General features: G+C 36.7%; 1 protein-coding gene across 1 annotated transcript in view; it reads left to right on the forward strand.

Moving 5' to 3' along the window:
* CSMD1 (CUB and Sushi multiple domains 1) overlaps nucleotides 1-18,652 on the forward strand; it is a 1,133,931-nt gene that overhangs the window by 1,088,676 nt on the left and 26,603 nt on the right. The window contains exons 60-63 of the mRNA XM_058177365.1: nucleotides 2,091-2,264; nucleotides 3,945-4,118; nucleotides 10,454-10,527; nucleotides 12,127-12,238. Of these exons, the coding sequence (XP_058033348.1) occupies nucleotides 2,091-2,264; nucleotides 3,945-4,118; nucleotides 10,454-10,527; nucleotides 12,127-12,238 (534 nt within the window). The remainder of the gene's footprint in view (nucleotides 1-2,090; nucleotides 2,265-3,944; nucleotides 4,119-10,453; nucleotides 10,528-12,126; nucleotides 12,239-18,652) is intronic.

Genomic DNA, 18,652 nt, shown 5'->3' on the forward strand with positions numbered 1-18,652 from the left:
GTTGTAAATGTTGTACCTTGATGAAGGTATCTTTTCTTTTATGTACACTGAGAGCATATGGACCAAGACAAATTCCTTGTGTGTCCAATCACACTTGGCCAATAAAAAAAATTCTATTCTAATTATAAAATATACAATCTATACCAAAAAATCATATTGACTTATTTTTAATTAGTAGATAAAGTCACACATCTTTTAAAGCTAATATTTAATAAGAGGAATATTAGTACTTTTCCAGTTTCTCAAAAACATCTAGCAACACCTCAGTACAAGCACAATACAACCATAATTTTTCACAAATTATCAAATTTCAACTTTGGGGATATAATTGAACAGAATATCTGCATCGGTAACACTAACAAACTTCCCCATACATATATTTATTTATATCAAAATATTGTTCCAGAAGGATGTCAATGTTTCATAGGACCAAAGCATATGTTTGCAACACCTCAAATTTTGTACAGAAGCAGTAGAGAAAATTTGATGTCCATCTTTTCAAATACTTTGTCCAGTAAACTCAAAATAAATTATTTTGATCTGAAATTAAATGTTAAGTTTTATAGAACATTGTTTAGATATTAGTAGATGGAACAAAATTCCATGAAGTTTATGGATTAAAATTAATCTTATTAAAAATGAATATAATTCCAAGTGTAATCTAGGTATTAAGAGGTGTTCCAAAATTAATCACAAATAAATACTTTCTTTGTATAAGTAAGATACTGGGGAAATATATATGAGAAAAAAAGGGCACCTATGATTTCATCAGCTAAATTGAGATTATTTATTCAAATGTAAATTTTGGGAATGGGGAAGGAATGATACAAGTGGTATATTTTCAAAACATTATGGTCTTGTATCTTATCAACTACCACTATCTGCAATGAGCATCTAGTAGTTTCAACCTAAACTCTGTTGGAAAGTTTTTATGTATTTCCATTAAGGTTCTGGTAATTGCTAAGGTTGATATATAGTAGACAGGGTATTGTAGTTTATTTCTGGGATTACGATCAGCTAATCATATTTGGGCCTAGTTGGGTCATAGATTGGGTTTTGATATTGAGGCTTATTCAATTTTATAGTGAACTGAGGCCATGAAATGAAGCGTCAGTTGACAACGGTTGAAATAGTTGAAGCAGGAAAATTGAAGAAAAAATACAGAATGAAATAGATACAGAAATACCCAAACTGCAAGTTCTTACAAAGAACAAAGAGTAAAAATTGCTTAGAAGATTTAACATAATTTCTCATTGCCTAAGCATAGATGGAAGATTTATGTCTCTTTATATTATTAACTAGTTTGGAATGCAAAAATGTCTATGTGATATCTAATATTTGTTATAGTAAGTTTTTTCCTTATTTTTTACGTTAAATTACTTCCAAAATAACTCTTTATTTTAACTGTCCTTCACCATTTGCTCCAACTACAAAATAACTCTTAAAGTTTTCTGAGTATATTGTTATGATACTTTGGATTATTCCTTCCCTAATCCCAAAATTCGCTTTTCTTTACACTTTTACTATTTCAGTAGATAACAAGGAGATACTGAAGCTCCGTTTTATCATGCTTCACCATTTATCTCCTTGGCATGCCAGCAGTGTACAGTATATATATTTGATTTAAAAAAATACATGTAGAGATCTTTGAGCCAATATTATCATATAGAAATCAGGGAAGACGAATAAAGTTCTACACTCTTCATTTGGAGAAAATGCATCCAGAAAAATTATATTCCACCCCCAACTTCATAACATTCTTTATTTTTATCTTTTATAACTTGTATTTTTTGCAACACAGTGTGTCGTTTGAATAGAAAGACTGGATATCAATTTAAGAAATAAATAGAGTGTATCCTTGCTCTGGGCAGCTGAGCAGAGCTGTTTTACTAGATTCACCCCAAATCAGCTGCTTCCTCCACTGTATGTTCCATAATAAGATGCAAATAAGGAAAAATCCTTTCAATGAAATGTATAGAAACACAGAATAGAAAGAGCATACAACTATAACAGATTATCAAATGTAGTTGTACCCCCATTCTGAATCATCTCTAAATACTTTACTATGTTTTCTCTTTTAAATCTGATAGTTGTTACCTGTGGGCCACCTCCCCAGGTCCTGTATGGAAAGGTGGAAGGATCTGATTTCCACTGGGGATCAAGTATAAGTTACAGCTGTGCTGATGGGTATCACCTTTCCAATTCTGCTATCCTTTCATGTGAAGGTAGAGGAGTATGGAGAGGAGAAATTCCACAGTGCCTACGTAAGTTAATTAAAATTATACATTTTTTAAACATACCTACTGTTTCATATTGTAATGGTGCACACTTGTGGCTGAGAAGATAGCAGGAGTTACTGGGAGTCAACAGGAATTGAATATTGTGTACAAGGTAAAAGCAGTCAGGACAGCAATTTCTCATTAATGCAAATGAATTACAGCTGGGAACTGAAAGTATAGGTAACACTTTAACTTTGAAATTCCATGCAATATTCAAAATACTGAAAGTGGAGTTCACTTCTGGCTATGTTACAAAAAGGTGTGTTTTTGAATTTAGATCCTCCCAAGAGCTAAATATATTTTGGTTGCAATTAAAACACATCCCTGGATAAAATTATCTTTTCCTGTCCATCACCTCTGTCTATTTCTATACAGCCATCGGCCCTACCCTTTATTTTTTGTATAGATTCTGCTTTTGTCCTAATACTGCTTGCTTACATGATATCAGCCAGCCATTCTTCCACTTGGCTAGGGAGATGGTACACAGCCAGCAACTAGCAATGGCCTGCTTGCCCCATTTTTTCCTCACTATAATTTTTTTTCTATTGGGAGAGAGGTTATAATCAGTTTAACAACTGGTTCTCTGCCCTAATGATTTCGTCCAACAACCAGTTTGCCAAACTGCTTAGAAAGTTAACAACTGGTTCTCCCGAACTGGTGCAAACTGGCTGAATCCCACCACTGGTTATAACTAACATACTAGCAATTGGTCAGAGAGAATGAATAGAAGCATCTTAGACCTTTGGCTACAGGAGAGAAACTGCCTGTATTGCTACAGGTCTGGATAATTAGCTAAATCAATAGTTAGATTGCTAATCTTTGCAAACTGTACTGAATCCTCACAATGTTAAAGAGACACAGTAATCTCTTATTGATTGATGTTTATAGGTGGAAAATCCTTAAATTGTCCAAAATAATTCATTTTAATGGAATAGGGCTCGAAACATCCTCTACATATTAAAATTATTATTTATTTTTAATTGAAATATATACAAGAGATCTTGGTGAAATAATGCATGTAGATATATAGACACATGCAAAAGCCTTCTGAATATATACTGAATATATATTGAATATATATAGAAGTTTATATATATATACACTTCTGCAAAGTTTCTGCAAACTTTTATGAAAACAAGACTCCTTTCTGTTACCCAAGTATATGGATTGAAAACATTTTTAAAGGTAACTTATAATTTGTTTTGAAACCACCAAAGGTCATTATTTAACTGTCTAGGATGTTCTGGGGAAACATAGAAAATCAGATCTTTCTGATGATTTGGGCAACATAACTTTTCAGAGCTTGTCAGAAAGTTGTTTTGCTATCTAAATCCATAAGGGAAAAATCTCAATGGAAAATATCCTTTGATTGATTGATTTTTATAGTTTTTTCATGTTCCAACCCCCATGCTGTCCGTAATTTACTCACCGTATGTCCACTTCCTCCACAGATATAGCTGCATTAACCCGAGTGAGTCCCATTTCTCGTAGATTCTCTTTTCATTTTTTTAATCTTGAAAACAGTTCAGCATCCATCTAACTCAAGCATGACCTGTTTGATACAAGTTAAATAGTGTAGTTCTTTTTGTCATGAATCAACAAATGATTTTTCTTGTCTATTTCTTCTTCTTTGAGATCTGTATTAATATTCCTTCTGTGTAACAGCTGTCTTTTGTGGCGAGCCTGGTGTTCCAGCTAATGGGAGACTCAATGGTAAAAGTTTCACGTACAGATCTGAAGTCACTTTCCAGTGCAGGCCATCTTTGTTATTGATAGGATCTTCAAGGAGACTTTGCCAAGCTGATGGCACATGGAGTGGAATTCAGCCCACATGCATTGGTAATTTATTCATTTATTCCTTACCATTGAGCAGCAGAAAAAGAAACAAATTGATTAAGTTATTTGGAAGGGATTTGGAGAAATATTTCAAAAGGCAACAAATGTGGAACAATGGTTGATCGTATTTGCATGGTGATCTTCTATCTATACCAACAATATTTTAACAAAGCCCAGTTTTATTAATGGTACTTTTTTGTGCATAGTCAATGCATCTTTGCCTGCTGCTAAAGGAACAAAATGTAATGCTACTCTACTAGTATCTTCTTTCCAATATGAATATGAAATTTCTAGTAAACATAGACTAATCTTGATCAGATGTAACTTTCATCCTATTTAGAGGGTATAAAAAGTATGTCCCTTGTATTCTCTATTGATATTAAAAACCCACGTTTCAGAGGTTTTCCTGCACTTCCATTTAAACATTTGCACATCATTCATTGCTATAACTCTGTTGCTTAACAGATATAACTAAAATGTCAAGATTTGCTTCAGAGAATGTTACCTTTGTGACATATTTATTTTCATTAAATGATGAAACACTGTTAGATGATAACACATCAGTATGAGACAAACGGTAGGAGTTTCTCTAAAATAACCTTAAGAAATTACTCCACCCAGACACAGAATCACTGGAAGGCTGTGGTAGTGCTCAAATCTGACTTGAGAAGGATTCTTACATCAGTCTCTCTTCAGTTGCCCCCCACCCACCCATCCCAAATGAATGCCAACTGAAGGTGTTTTACAGGATGTGGCAACACATCCTAGAAATGACTCTGATGTCCTGTGCTACTTTTATCCTGGCCACTCATTTTTCAAATTTCCCTGTTGATGAACAATATGTGAACAATCTGTTCAAATTTGTTTGTTCACAAATAGATTTTTTTCATCTGATCACCTTTAAGAATGTACTACTCAAAAGTACAAGTTTGGAAAATAATGAAGAAGAGGCCAAATGAACGGGGGTGTGTGTGTCTTTTTGGATCCAGGTCATTTCCATTTCTTCACATATTTTCAGCAATTATACAATCAAATGGATATCTGAACAGGGAGTTATGTTCACATTACGGTAATGCATTAAGACCCAAAACAGAACCATTATAATTCCATGGCATTCAGAGTTGTTTCGTTCCCATTTCCTTTTTTTTTTGTTTTTATTTTTAGCCTTGTTCAAGCTCTCTTCCCAGACTATCAGACTTCTTTTCCCCCCAGGCTTACCTTCTTTTGCTTCAACTTAATTAGTTCCCCAAATTGTGTTTCTTTTTTTTTTATTGAAAATGTTTTTACAAAAAAAACTTTTTCCCCCTTTTCCCCCTCCCCCCTCTACCCTTCCTCCCCTTCCCTTCAAGAACCCCCTCCCCCTCCCCCGACTTCCCGGAACAAACACAAAGTATAGTTAAAAATAAAACAAACATATGCTAAAAATTTTCCCTCCTAACTCAGTTATACTCCTGCACTTCTCATCAAATCCTAACCTCCCCCAATGCAATCAGCCCAAATTGTGTTTCTTAACCATGCTATCTCCCCTCTTGCGTACCTGCCTAGTAATGACAAAATTCAGCCAGCTATCAGTATAAGACAAAGTAGTGTGAATGTCTCCTCCATATCACAACTAATACAGACATCACTCAGTCCTGTATATAGTATTTAGATGACCTCATCTCGATAGCTAGGTGCTGATTTGTATTTTAGCACTGTTGAATTAATTCTCAGCTTAAAGGAATCAAAAGAGCACAATATGAAATAGCTTCATTAGGTTGAAAAGAATCTGATTTTTGCTCCTCACATTTATCTCTGTAAAGCAGCAGTATTTAGCAACCATATTAATCTATTCAAAAGCAGCTCACTTCACTAATGTAGCACTGAAATAAAAAAATGGAATAGAATAGAATAGAATAGAATAGAATAGAATAGAATAGAATAGAATAGAATAGAATAGAATAGAATAGAATAGAATAGAATTTTTATTGGCCAAGTGTGATTGGACACACAAGGAATTTGTCTTGGTGCATATGCTCTCAGTGTACATAAAAGAAAGAAAAGATACGTTCATCAAGGTACAACATTTACAACACAATTGATGGTCAATATATCAATATAAATCATAAGGATTGCCAGCAACAAGTTATAGTCATACAGTCATAAATGGAAAGAGATTGGTGATGGGAGCTATGAGAAGATTAATAGTAGTGCAGATTCAGTAAATAGTTTGACAGTGTTGATGGAATTATTTGTTTAGCAGAGTGATGGCCTTCGGGAAAAAACTGTTCTTGTGTCTAGTTGTTCTGGTGTGCAGTGCTCTATAGCGTCGTTTTGAGGGTAGGAGTTGAAACAGTTTATGTCCAGGATGCGAGGGGTCTGTAAATATTTTCATGGCCCTCTTCTTGATTCGTGCAGTATACAGGTCCTCAATGGAAGGCAGGTTGGTAGCAATTATTTTTTCTGCAGTTCTAATTATCCTCTGAAGTCTGTGTTTTTCTTGTTGGGTTGCAGAACCGAACCAGACAGTTATAGAGGTGCAAATGACAGACTCAATAATTCCTCTGTAGAACTGAATCAGCAGCTCCTTGGGCAGTTTGAGCTTACTGAGTTGGCGCAGAAAGAACATTCTTTGCTGTCCTTTTTTAATGATGTTTTTGATGTTAGCTGTCCATTTTAGATCTTGCGATATGATAGAACCTAGAAATTTGAAGGTTTCTACTGTTGATACTGTGTTGTCTAGTATTGTGAGAGGTGGAAGTATGGAAGGGTTTCTCCTAAAGTCTACCACAAAATATGATTGCTATATAATTTTAGTTATTGTTCAAAGTATTTATGTATTTATTAAGTATTAAAACACACAGTGATATCCAGTAAAGTGGTTTCATTTGTTGAAACTGGCCAACAATTACTATATGGTATTTACATGGCAAAGAATAGAATACCTTATCCAAGAGACAGAGAGGAAATGTTGCAGATAGTTGATCAAAATGTCCCCAATCTCCGTCCTTATATTTCCATTGATTGCTGTGTAGAGATGTTTATCAAAGTTATTTAATTATTTTTTTTCAGCAATCTCTGTATATATAGGAATTATAGAGTCATCCCACTTTTTAAAAAAGCTCTAATAATAGAAACAGTCCCTTGTAGAAGTTGTGGAAGCATCTAGATTGTTGAGGAGCAAAGCTACAAAGAAGGGACATACTTTCCCCTATTCTTGGGCAAGGCAAAGAAGACAAAAATAAAAGTGCAGGAAGAAATGCTTATAAAGGGGGAGGCAAACTGAGTAGAGAATTTTTAGACTTCCATAGTCAATGAGTGACCTAGGAACATATGAAAAGAATGTATGTAACCTTGTGTTTCAGGTCAGAAAATGTCCAAGACTAACTAGCCTTGTTCAGATTTATCAGATTGCTTCAAACCCTCCTGGTTTTCTGTGGTATTTAGTTAAATTACTATACAGTTAGAAAAATATCCTTAAGATCATCACATCAATTAAAAGGTACAAACCAGTTACCAGATGCTCACTCTTATTTTCAGTGTAAAACCAATCTACTCATGCAACAGAAAGGATATAATTCTGTTTCAAAATGTCATGAAGACAGGGAAGAAATTTAGTAATGTTTTAAAATCTTATGGTGGCAGGAGGGGAAGATTTTGCATGTTCTCTCATAGGAGAGATTCAAACATTAAAATTTCCACCTGCAGTATGAGATGTTATATAGTCTCAGGAGGGTTGAATGGCACACATTTCTCTTTACCATAATAAACTGGCTGTGGTTGATTGGACTCATGACAAAAGGGCTGTAACCCTGCTATAGCATTTCTTTGATTTATAGGCAAGCTGTTTAAGGGTAGTACCAAACCACACAAATATTTGGACATTCATTCTCACAGGGAGGTGATGCTGAAGTAAATTTTAACTTTAATTAAATATTCTAAAATAAAAGGTTGTATAATAATGATAATCCTTTCTAAACAGTACTTCCTCAAAAATGGCCCTCTCTCCTTTTCAACTGCTATAGCTTCAGGGCAGGCCTACAGGTACTTAAAAAAATTACATTAATATTTTCTGCTGGAGGAATATTGTTTTATTTTCCCATTAGCAGATGCCTAGTCAAACGGCTGATGAAGCTAAAAGTACCTTGATTGTTCAAGTACTTAAAAAAAAAAAATCCTTGTGTTAGACTCCCAGCCTCCTGACTACTAAAGCCTTTAAGATTTGCTTTGTAAATAAGTCCATTATATATCCCAGTGACTGATTGAACTGAAAATCAAACAAAAATGCAGTAGTGTACTGTATCCTAATTCTACTTTATAAGATTGCAAACACAGTGCCCTGAAAATTACTAGGAACTAGAGACTCTGTGGTCTCTTCCCAAAACCCCAAAGCTTCAACCAAAAATTGTCTACTATTGACCTTACCCCATTCCTAAGCGGTCTGTAAGGGGCGTGCATAAGAGCACAAGCGTGCCTACCGTTCCTGTCCTATTGTTTCCTTTTGTTATATCCAATTAATATAGTTATTACATACTCATACTTATATATATGCTTATATATTGTATAGTTATTTCATGCTTATGCTTATATATACTGTGTGACAAAATAAATAAATAAATAAAATAAAATAAAATAAACTACTAAAATATCACCATTACTATAAATAAGTGTATGAAGAACTTTCGTACGTAAGCATATTTGGTGTTCCTCAAAATCTATTTCCTTCTTTCTCTTAAAGGATTCAGAGTACCTTGTCCCCTGGGCAGTCCTTTATAATTGTTTATAAGAATGATTGGCATTCCTGTTACTAGATCCCATCATAATAATAATCAGATACCAATTACCAACTCAGTCAACAACAGCCAAATTAAGGAATCACCAAAAACACTCCCATCAACACTGACAGGGCAAGCCATTTACGTATAAACAGAGAGGAAATCCCTCTCTTAGAACTAATTTTGTTATCTTGCTGGCTAATGAAACATCTGCAAGAAAACAACCAAGCTCAAAGACCCCACAGTTCAACCCTGAGCAACAAATATTCTCTTTTATTGGAATAATTATCATATTACAAAACTCTTCCTTAACATGGACTAGATTATGTACTGATGAAATTACCACAACTTCAGAACATTTTTTTTCCCTTTTTAACAAAATGCTACTTTTATTAAATACATGTACATTTTGTTACAGCTGAAAGGCACTAGCATTTTGTTACTACCTTTGCCTTTATTTTTTTTTTAATGCTAGCATCATTAATATTATTGTTGAAGTTGTTCAGGAATTCGACCTCAACAGAGTTCTACTAACAATGTGAGACTGCCAGTGATTCTTTCCTAATTCTTCCTTCTGTAAACCTGCATGCATCCTGAACAGATGCCCTTATGAATGCCCTAATGAAGTGGAACAGAGCATAACAGGGGAAATTGGCACTCACTGCCTCTCTTTCCTCCAGTGGGAATTCACTGCTGGATCCCCCAGTTTCCTCTGTCATCCTCTAGGTGAGATAGGCAGCACATAAGTTTAATAAATAAAATGAAAATATTTATTGGTCTTTTATTGGTCATGGTGCACTGAGAAACAGAACTTTAATACTTATTCTAGTTACGGTGTAAAGCCTCCATATTCACATAGCAAAAAATAACCTGTTTCCTCAATAACCTCAATGTTTCATTCATAATCAAGTTTTAAAGGATAATTAAACAGTAAGCAGCTTTGATAACAATATCCTATGCCTACACATACAAAAGTTTTGTTTAAAGTCACATGTAAACATATGTACAGATTTTATGCCACTAGAATTAAAAGAGTGGTCAAATGTTCAAAGGGATCAATACAATAAATGCAGCATAGTATTGAGTACTATTGAAGGAAGCCTATTTCCGATATCTTGCTACAATCTTCCCTGTATTCCCTAAATCTGATTGGAGTGTTAATCAGGCTAACATAAGTGATTTTATAAGTGAGTCTGCTCCTTTGTCCATGCTGGACCCGACCTAGAGATTGTGCATAACAGGAGGATTTGAGATTTGCTTCAAAACAATTTGTTAGGGTTTAGAGATCTACAAAGAAAGCAATTAATTTCTGTGATCTGATCCCAATACTTTCCTTCTACATTATGCTTACATAATGCTTGATGTCCTTGATTCAGTGAAAAGTGTGTCTAGAATTAATTAAGAGATATAACTTTAATTTTCCATTCAACCGCCATCTGTTATCACTTTATTAAATACACTTTTTATTATAGTCATGACTTGAACGTACACATATTCTTTCAAAATTTGGAAATAATTTTTAACATGCCCTTATTCATCAGAATCTACTAATCCATTTCATACCTCATATGTTTTCAACTATAGATCCTGCTCATAACAGCTGCCCAGACCCTGGAACACCACATTATGGAATCCAGAATAGCTCCACAGGTTATGAGGTATTGTTCAGGGTTTATTTTTGCTATTACATTTTGAGTATGTGTATTTGTATGATTTTCTATATCTTTGAGTCAGTATTGATTCCTGGCATCAGCAAAATTTTCAGAAGTGGTTTGCATTATTTTCTTTCTAGACTGAGAGACAGTGGCCAAACTAAGGTCACTATCTTTATGCCTAAAATAGGGCTACAACTCATAGTCTCCCTATTTTTAAACTGTTGTTTTCACCATTAACACCAAATTGGCTCTCATTGTATAGTTTAGGATGATCAATTTTGATTTCCCTAGAAATCTACGTCTTGTGCCGTCTTAGTCTTTTCTTCATTGGCATTTAAAATTCTTTATCATTTTTATTGGGAATAAGGAGAACTTCACTTAACTGAAATATCAAAATGAACAGACCTAATTTGTGGTTTGCAGTCTAATTTGTGAACTGTATCTCAATAATTTTTTAGTTAATATCTTTCTCAGAGTTTTCCAATGTACTCATCAAAATATAATTTATCTTGAAATATAAAAATCTTGTTAAATTTGTGCATATGAGAAAACCGCAGATCCAATCCATACATTAGGAAAAGGAGTATACAAAATCATATTGAACAAATATTGTAAATAATAGAGGAACTAGAGATACGGCTGCATACTTTCATACTTGTAATAACATAGATTGTGACTGAAGGTAAATATCACATTTGTCCATCAGTACATTTTGAAATGCCTGTTCCATCATTTTCATGATGTCTTCTCCATTAATTCCAGTGGAAAATTTAAATGTAAAGCTATACTGCAACATTCCCAATCAAAATGTAAAAGAACATTTCCGCCCAAGAATATCAGAGTTACAGACCAAGTAATTGGCATTGAATAAATAAACATCATAATTATCCTTCTGCAGATGCATGGATTCATTAAAATCTATTACAATAACTTTGCAAAGATCTTAGAGTAATTAAGAAGACAATGTGCTTCTTCTAGGCTGTTGGTTCCTATCATATACTGTGTTTCCCTGAAAATAAGACCCTGTCTTATATTTTTTTGAACCCTGAAATAAGCACTTGGCCTTATTGCCATGTGCTCAAAAGCCCTATCGGGCTTATTATCAGGGGATAGCTTATTTTGGGGAAAACAGGGTATTATTATTAAAATGGTAGGACAATACTATGAGGTTTGCCTGTATGATGGAAAGGGTACTTTCGCCATCAAATTTGTTTATTTGTTAAGCCAATTGATTTTGAAGAAAATATTATCTAACTTTCCATTATAATTACTTAGCCTTCTTGAGATGAAACCACTGATCTTTATTCTGCCAAATACAACCCCAAAAAAGGGGGGGAGGAGGAAAAACAATATGTTGAATACAAGGGAGTTGATTATTTGTTATAATTATGTTGTGACAGACCTATGATTCAAACATCATTTGTCTATTCTTTACTGCAGACCTCTTACTCTAAACATGCAGTGGGGAGAAAGGCACCCGTTTATTATACAGAAATCAACAGTATAAGTAGTTTAGTTAAAAATTAAAAAATTAGGTGTTTTTTTTTAAAAAAAGAATTTGCTTTTAACAATTTTCCATAATTTCTCCTTTTTATTTTTCAGGTAGGGAGCAGGATCTTCTTCAGATGTAGAAAGGGTTATCATATTCAGGGCTCTACTACAAGAACTTGTCTTTCAAATTTAACTTGGAGTGGCATACAACCTGAATGTATTTGTAAGTAAAACAAAGCAGTCACTAACATGTTTTTTTTTAAAAAAGCAAGATAGTATTCATTTTTATAATATTTGACATTACCTACAAACTGATTTGCCTAATATGTTCCAATGGATCTGAAACAATCCTGGTGGGGTTTTTTTTGGGGGGGGAGGGGGGCAGGATATTTACATATAATGTAAACCACATGGTCTATAATTCTTCTAACAAAATCAGTGACTGCTCTAAATTTCTTAGATTTCAGCTTTCCCAAGTATGACTCTCTAGATTTGGAAATTCTGAATTCTAGGTATCTTTCTTTTAAGATAAAATCTTAAAAAGTCTCCCAATTGATTAAGGTAAAGATAAAGGTTCCCCTCGCACATACATGCTAGTCGTTGCCGACTCTAGGGGGCAGTGCTCATCTCCGTTTCAAAACCAAAGAGCCAGCGCTGTCCAAAGACGTCTCTGTGGTCATGTGGCCAGCATGACTCAATGCCAAAGGCACACGGAACACTGTTACCTTCCCACCAAAGATGGTCCCTATTTTTCTACTTGCATTTTTTATGTGCTTTCGAACTGCTAGGTTGGCAGAAGCTGGGACAAGTAACGGGAGCTCACCCCATTACACGGCACTAGGGATTCAACCCACTGAACTGCCAACCTTCGATCAACAAGCTCAGTGTCTTACTCATTAAGCCACCGCATCCCAATTGATTATGTATTGTCAATTTACTGACACATATTTTTCGTGATAATCTCCCAATCAATATCTGCTTATCATTATCAGTACATGTTTCCATTGGGGTTTCCCAGCTTTTGTTTGCTTCTAATTTTTTCCTTTTTCTCTCCCTATATTAACATACAAGTGCATGTTGATAAAATAATGAAGGGGGGAGATAAAGTTGTGAACATATAGCTATGCAGTTGCAACAAGGATGTCTTTTTTTTCAGTAAAATATTTGCTTTACTTCCCCAATTTTGCTATATATCCAAAGATTCAGTGCCAATTTGTCTGCATCTTTTATCTTGAGAAATGGATGTCATCCAATGTTTTGGGATTTCCTGTCAATTAGAAGCCATCAAAATGCATATTTAGAAAGTACTTTGATGGAAAACAAAATTAAACTTAGTTGCTTATCTTATTTCAAATAAAATGTTTACAAAGGGAAAACATTGTTACAGTGCAGCCATAACCAATGTAACATAGTAGAAACTTATTTTTTAGTAGTTCATAATAAATATATTTAACAGAGAAAACATTTTTGAAATGGGCAGAGAGAAAACAGATCCCCAAATAACATTATGGATCACTGTCTAATTTGCAAAATACTTTAGTTTCTTCTTTGTAATATCTGTGATTCACACACATGAATATTCTTGAAGTGAATTGTTTTCTTAGTCCATGAATGCTCCCACCCACTGTGCATGTCCGGACCTTCAGACATGAACTGAAGACTTTATTATTTCAGCGCGCTGGACTAGCCTAAGAATAAAATGTTTTAACTAAATTATAAGGTTTTTTTAATGGGTTTTTTATCATTTTTAGTGATTTGGCCATGATAATATTTAGTTTTAATTGGGTTTTTAATGCTTATTTATTATACTGTTTTTTAATATGCCTGTGAACCGCTCTGAGTCCTACGGGAGATGGTGCGGTATAAAAGTATGATTAATAAATAAATAAAATAAATGATAGTAGGATTTACGATTTATTTACCCAAATTCCTTTTAACTGTAGCTGGGAATGTTTTATCTTATTATGAGAGTAGACTAATAGTTGACTTATTTCAATTATGTTTTCCATTGTATTGTTGGTCGGTTTCATGAATCTCATTGATGTTTTTTAAAAATGTTCCAGTGGATTGTTTTCTGCCAATCCTATTACTTATTTCTATGGCCTTGAAGGCCAGCTTTAGAAAATGGGTTAATCATGTCAATAAGCTGCCATCCTCAGATAGGAAATCTTTGTCTTTCTGTTTGATTGAAGGCCATCCCAGTTGGCTTAAGTCATTGTTGCTTCACAAACCAGATATAAGGCAATCATTCATATTGGTTCAGCTATCCAAGGACCAAGATGAAAAGGTAGTCTAAATGATTGAAGATATCAGTATTAAATTACAGAAAACCTTCTGTTTTGGTTACATTGATCAGAGAAATGTTGTGTAACAACAGTGCAATTGTAACAGTGGAGAAATACTTGAGATACCAATCTCAGCTTTGAAGCACTGAGGTTTCATCTAACCATTGCTAAAGAAAATACCGCATGGGCCTAGAATAGCCATATATTGTGACTGTTTTCCTGATGAAAAAACAATCAAATGGGGGATCATTGAGTTATCCTACGCTATGTTGATGGTATCAGCATCCTTAATAGTTGATACCAAATAATAGCAGGCATTCAATGAGATGTAGGTTTTCTACTTTGGGAGAGATATCTCTTAAGTTTTATATAAAAATGATGAGACTTTCTTTTATTCCTTGACTGGCCTCTATGCTTCATAGCATACAGCAGCTATATATTGGATTAGTTTTCCTCTGAGTTTCTTGGACAGGAAGGTAATCAGATGCAGCTGTGGGGAAGGAGAAGAGGCAGGCTAGGGTCCTGCAGAAAAAAAAAAAAAGTAGAGGCAGGATGATCTGGGTACCCAAGTATTCAGTGGGGAAAGAACTGGGCATTTCTTGTCTTTATGAGAGGGGGAAAAAAGTCATTTTAGTGTATACATCAGATTATGTTTTCCTGGGGATAAATTTCATGGCATCTCTTGAGCATTTCTCCCAATATAACCGGTTGCTATAATCATCGGAGCCAGCTGCTGCCTGACTTACATTGCCCCCCCCCCCAGTGGCTAGCCATATAATTCAAAACATGGTTTTTGAGTAAACACTGGATAATCCACATCAAAGCCAATGAGCTTTTATTTTATTTTTATTTTATTTATTTTATTTGTCCAACAGTATATATAAGCATAAGCATGATGAAATGAAATGGAATGAAAATAAGCTTGTAAGTTGGGAACCTGGCCCATCTTATGGGACTTTGGTTGATTGAATCCAATATGCACAAACTGCCATGCTTGAAGAGAGATAACAGCTTCCCGATTCAACATCCATCAGCTGACTAGTTCCTAAGTAGCAACAGCATTACAGGCATTAAAAGCATTTTTTTTTCCTTTGGTCAGGCTTTAGGCATCCAAAATCTTTTCAGGAAGACTATTGTACACATTATTTTTTTATTGCAGATCTTGCTTCTCAGAAGTTAGCTTATTATTGTATGTAACTAATATCAGTTCCAAAGCATTGTACAAAGACTAAAAACAACTTAAAGCAGTTTAATCCTGCTTTAAGCAAACAATAACCAAATATTAAACACCTACACTGGAGAAACAATATATATACCAGTGAGTTCATAAAGCACCCTGTTCCAGGGCTTGTTAAAACAGCAAAATCTTCAGAGCTTTCCTGAAGAGCTAGGACCAAATAAAATTCAGGGACAGTGCTATTCCAAAGAGTAGGGGTGACTGCAGGTAATGCACTACTTCCATCCAGAAGAAGACATTGCCTTGTTGATGGGAACAGAAATATAGCTGCCCTTCCAAATCTTACTGGATGGGCAGAAAAATCAGAAAAAGAAGATACCATATATATTCAGGCTCCAAGCCATGTAGGGCTTTATGGGTGAATAGCTCCCAGAAGTTAAGCAGTAAGCTCTGCAAAGTAGAGTTGTCACATGAGTGAAATGAGAGACAATTGCAACTAGTCGTGCTGCACACAATGCACCAAGGAGTTCTATGCTATGCTGAGATTTGGACTCAGTGGATGATAGTATGGCAGATCAACTGGGCTGCACACAACACAAGAGGCAACGCCTATTTTTAGAGCTGTAGAGAAAACATCAGTATGGAAGTCCTTGGAGGCTAGTGAAATTGCCTTATACACTGTAAGCCGCCCTGAGTCTTCGGAGAAGGGCGGGATATAAATGTAAACCAAAAAAAAAAAAGCTTTTGCTTTTTTCCTATTTTATTTTGCTCTTTTATCATTAATGATTGATTTGAGATTTTATCAGCTGTTTAAATTCAGCATTTGAAATTTCCCATCTCTTAAAAAATTTACTTAGCAGTGATTAGTGCTTTCCATACTTCAACCGGACTCAATACTGTATATTCAAACTATTTTAAAGATAATTTTTAGAAGGCTTCTGTTATGTATTTAAACTTTAGGAAGGAAGTTTGGGCAGGAACAAGCACGTTGCTGATTGGCTGATGCCTCAGCCAAAATAGAATTTAAAGAGGGGGTTTTGCTGTTGGTCTTTTGCTGGGTCACAATAAACTAAAGAGCTGTTGTCACTTGTATGGTCTCCTGCCTCGTCATTGCCCAAACTTAACATTGGCGACGAAGGTGGGATACTGAGGCAGCGAGACCAGGAAAAGAGCTGAAGGAGCATGGATTTGCAAAACCCAGCCAGCATCGGAAGCGGTTACATAGCCATGTCCAGCTATACACCGCCAGCACCATTTGACCCGGCCAAGGAGAAATGGGGGTCGTACATGGCTCGTTTCGAGTGTTTCCTCGAAGCAAACGAGCTAAAGGGAGTCTCGGACAATCGGAAGCGGGCTTACTTCCTAAGTCACTGCGGACCAGAGGTTTTCGATACCGCCGAATCGCTGTCGGAACCAACGCCGGTACAGTCAGTGCCATGGCAAACGCTGCAGATGACACTGAAGGCGCACTATGCTCCGGTGCCGTCGAAGTTTGTTCAGCGTTTCGAGCTAAGACAGCGAGTTCAGCGAGAGGGCGAATCGATAAGCGTGTACATGGCCGCATTAAGGAAAGCCGTGAACCACTGTGAGTACCGGGATTTGGATGACTCCCTACTGGAACAACTCATTTGTGAGTTGTTGGGGTCCGGGACATTTGGGGTCCGGGACATTTGGGGTCCGGGACATTCGTTTACAGAGGAGGTTGCTGTCCAAAAGCAACCTAACCCTGGCCCTGGCCCTGGACGAGGCAAGGCACACGAGATGTCCACCAAAGCGGCGGAAACCCTACAGAAACCAAACACACCGCGATACCGGCACGAAAGCAACGCCAGTCCACAGCGAAGTCGTCGAGGCCGAATCTGGGGGCGAGGAAGAAGAAGAGGTCTTCCATACCGGACGGGCAGAGAGAGGCGACAGGGATGAGTGTGTGAGCTGCGGAGGCCAACACCAATGACAAAATTGCAGATTCAAGGACGCAATTTGCCGGCGGTGCGAAAAGAAAGGGCACATCGCACAGGCCTGTTGAGGCCCTCAACCGTCCCGCCCAAAATTCAAACCGGCCAATCAGCAGAGCGCTGGATCGACGAGACAGCCAGGGATTGGCTCATCCAAAAGAGGCACAAAATTGAACCAAACAACTGTACGAGTGGGTCACGCATCAACGCGAATAGAAAAAAAGATATTTACACAAATGCACATCGAAGGAGTGCTGTGTAAGATGGAAGTGGACACCGGATCATCGATCACGATCATGTCCTGGGACACCGTCGCGAGGAACCTGCCAGAGGTCGCGAAACGCCAGCTGCAAACCCAAACGCTGAGGGTGCAAGACTACCAGGGAAACCGGATCCCTGTTCGAGGAGTCACGTCCATCAAAGTGAGATACGGAAATTTTAAGAAAACTCTACCGATCACCATCGTAGATGGAAACCTTCCGAGCTTGTTAGGCCTGGACTGGTTCAGAGCCCTGGGGATGGAAGTGACCGGGGTTCACAGAAGTGGAGTCACCCTAAAGGATGAACTGCTGAAAGAATTCGAGGACGTCTTCCAGGACTGCCTGGGCAAGTACGTGGGGACCCCTATTTCATTTAATTTAGATCCCCAGGTGGCTCCCATTAGGTTAAAGGCTAGGCGGGTCCCCTTCGCCCTTAAGCCCAAGATTGACCGGGAATTAGACAAACTAGTAAACCAGGGCATCCTAGTCCCTGTCGACCACGCCAAATGGGAGACGCCAATTGTAACTCCAGTAAAGCCAGACGGATCGGTCCGGATTTGTGCTGACTACAAGGCAATGCTTAACAAGGTGTTGCAAAAGAGCGCATACCCCGTTCCCGTAGTGCAACATCTGTTACACTCATTGGGGCAAGGGCAGGTCTTCGCCAAACTCGATTTGGCCCAAGCCTACCAACAATTGCCCGTAGATAATGACACAGCCGAGGCACAAACGATAGTAACGCATCGAGGCGCATTCAAATGCACTCGACTCCAGTTTGGAGTCAGCGTAGCCCCAGGGTTGTTCCAAAATCTAATGGAACGTCTGTTACAGGGAATACTGGGGGTCGTACCATATTTTGACGACGTACTAGTTTCAGCAGAGAACCTAGATGAGTTAGGGACCAAACTACGGAAAGTTTTGGGCATTTTCAGGTCTGCTGGACTTAAGGTCAAGCTCAAC

The sequence above is a fragment of the Ahaetulla prasina genome, chromosome 1, assembly GCF_028640845.1.
Source record: "Ahaetulla prasina isolate Xishuangbanna chromosome 1, ASM2864084v1, whole genome shotgun sequence".
NCBI classification, from domain to species: domain Eukaryota; kingdom Metazoa; phylum Chordata; class Lepidosauria; order Squamata; family Colubridae; genus Ahaetulla; species Ahaetulla prasina.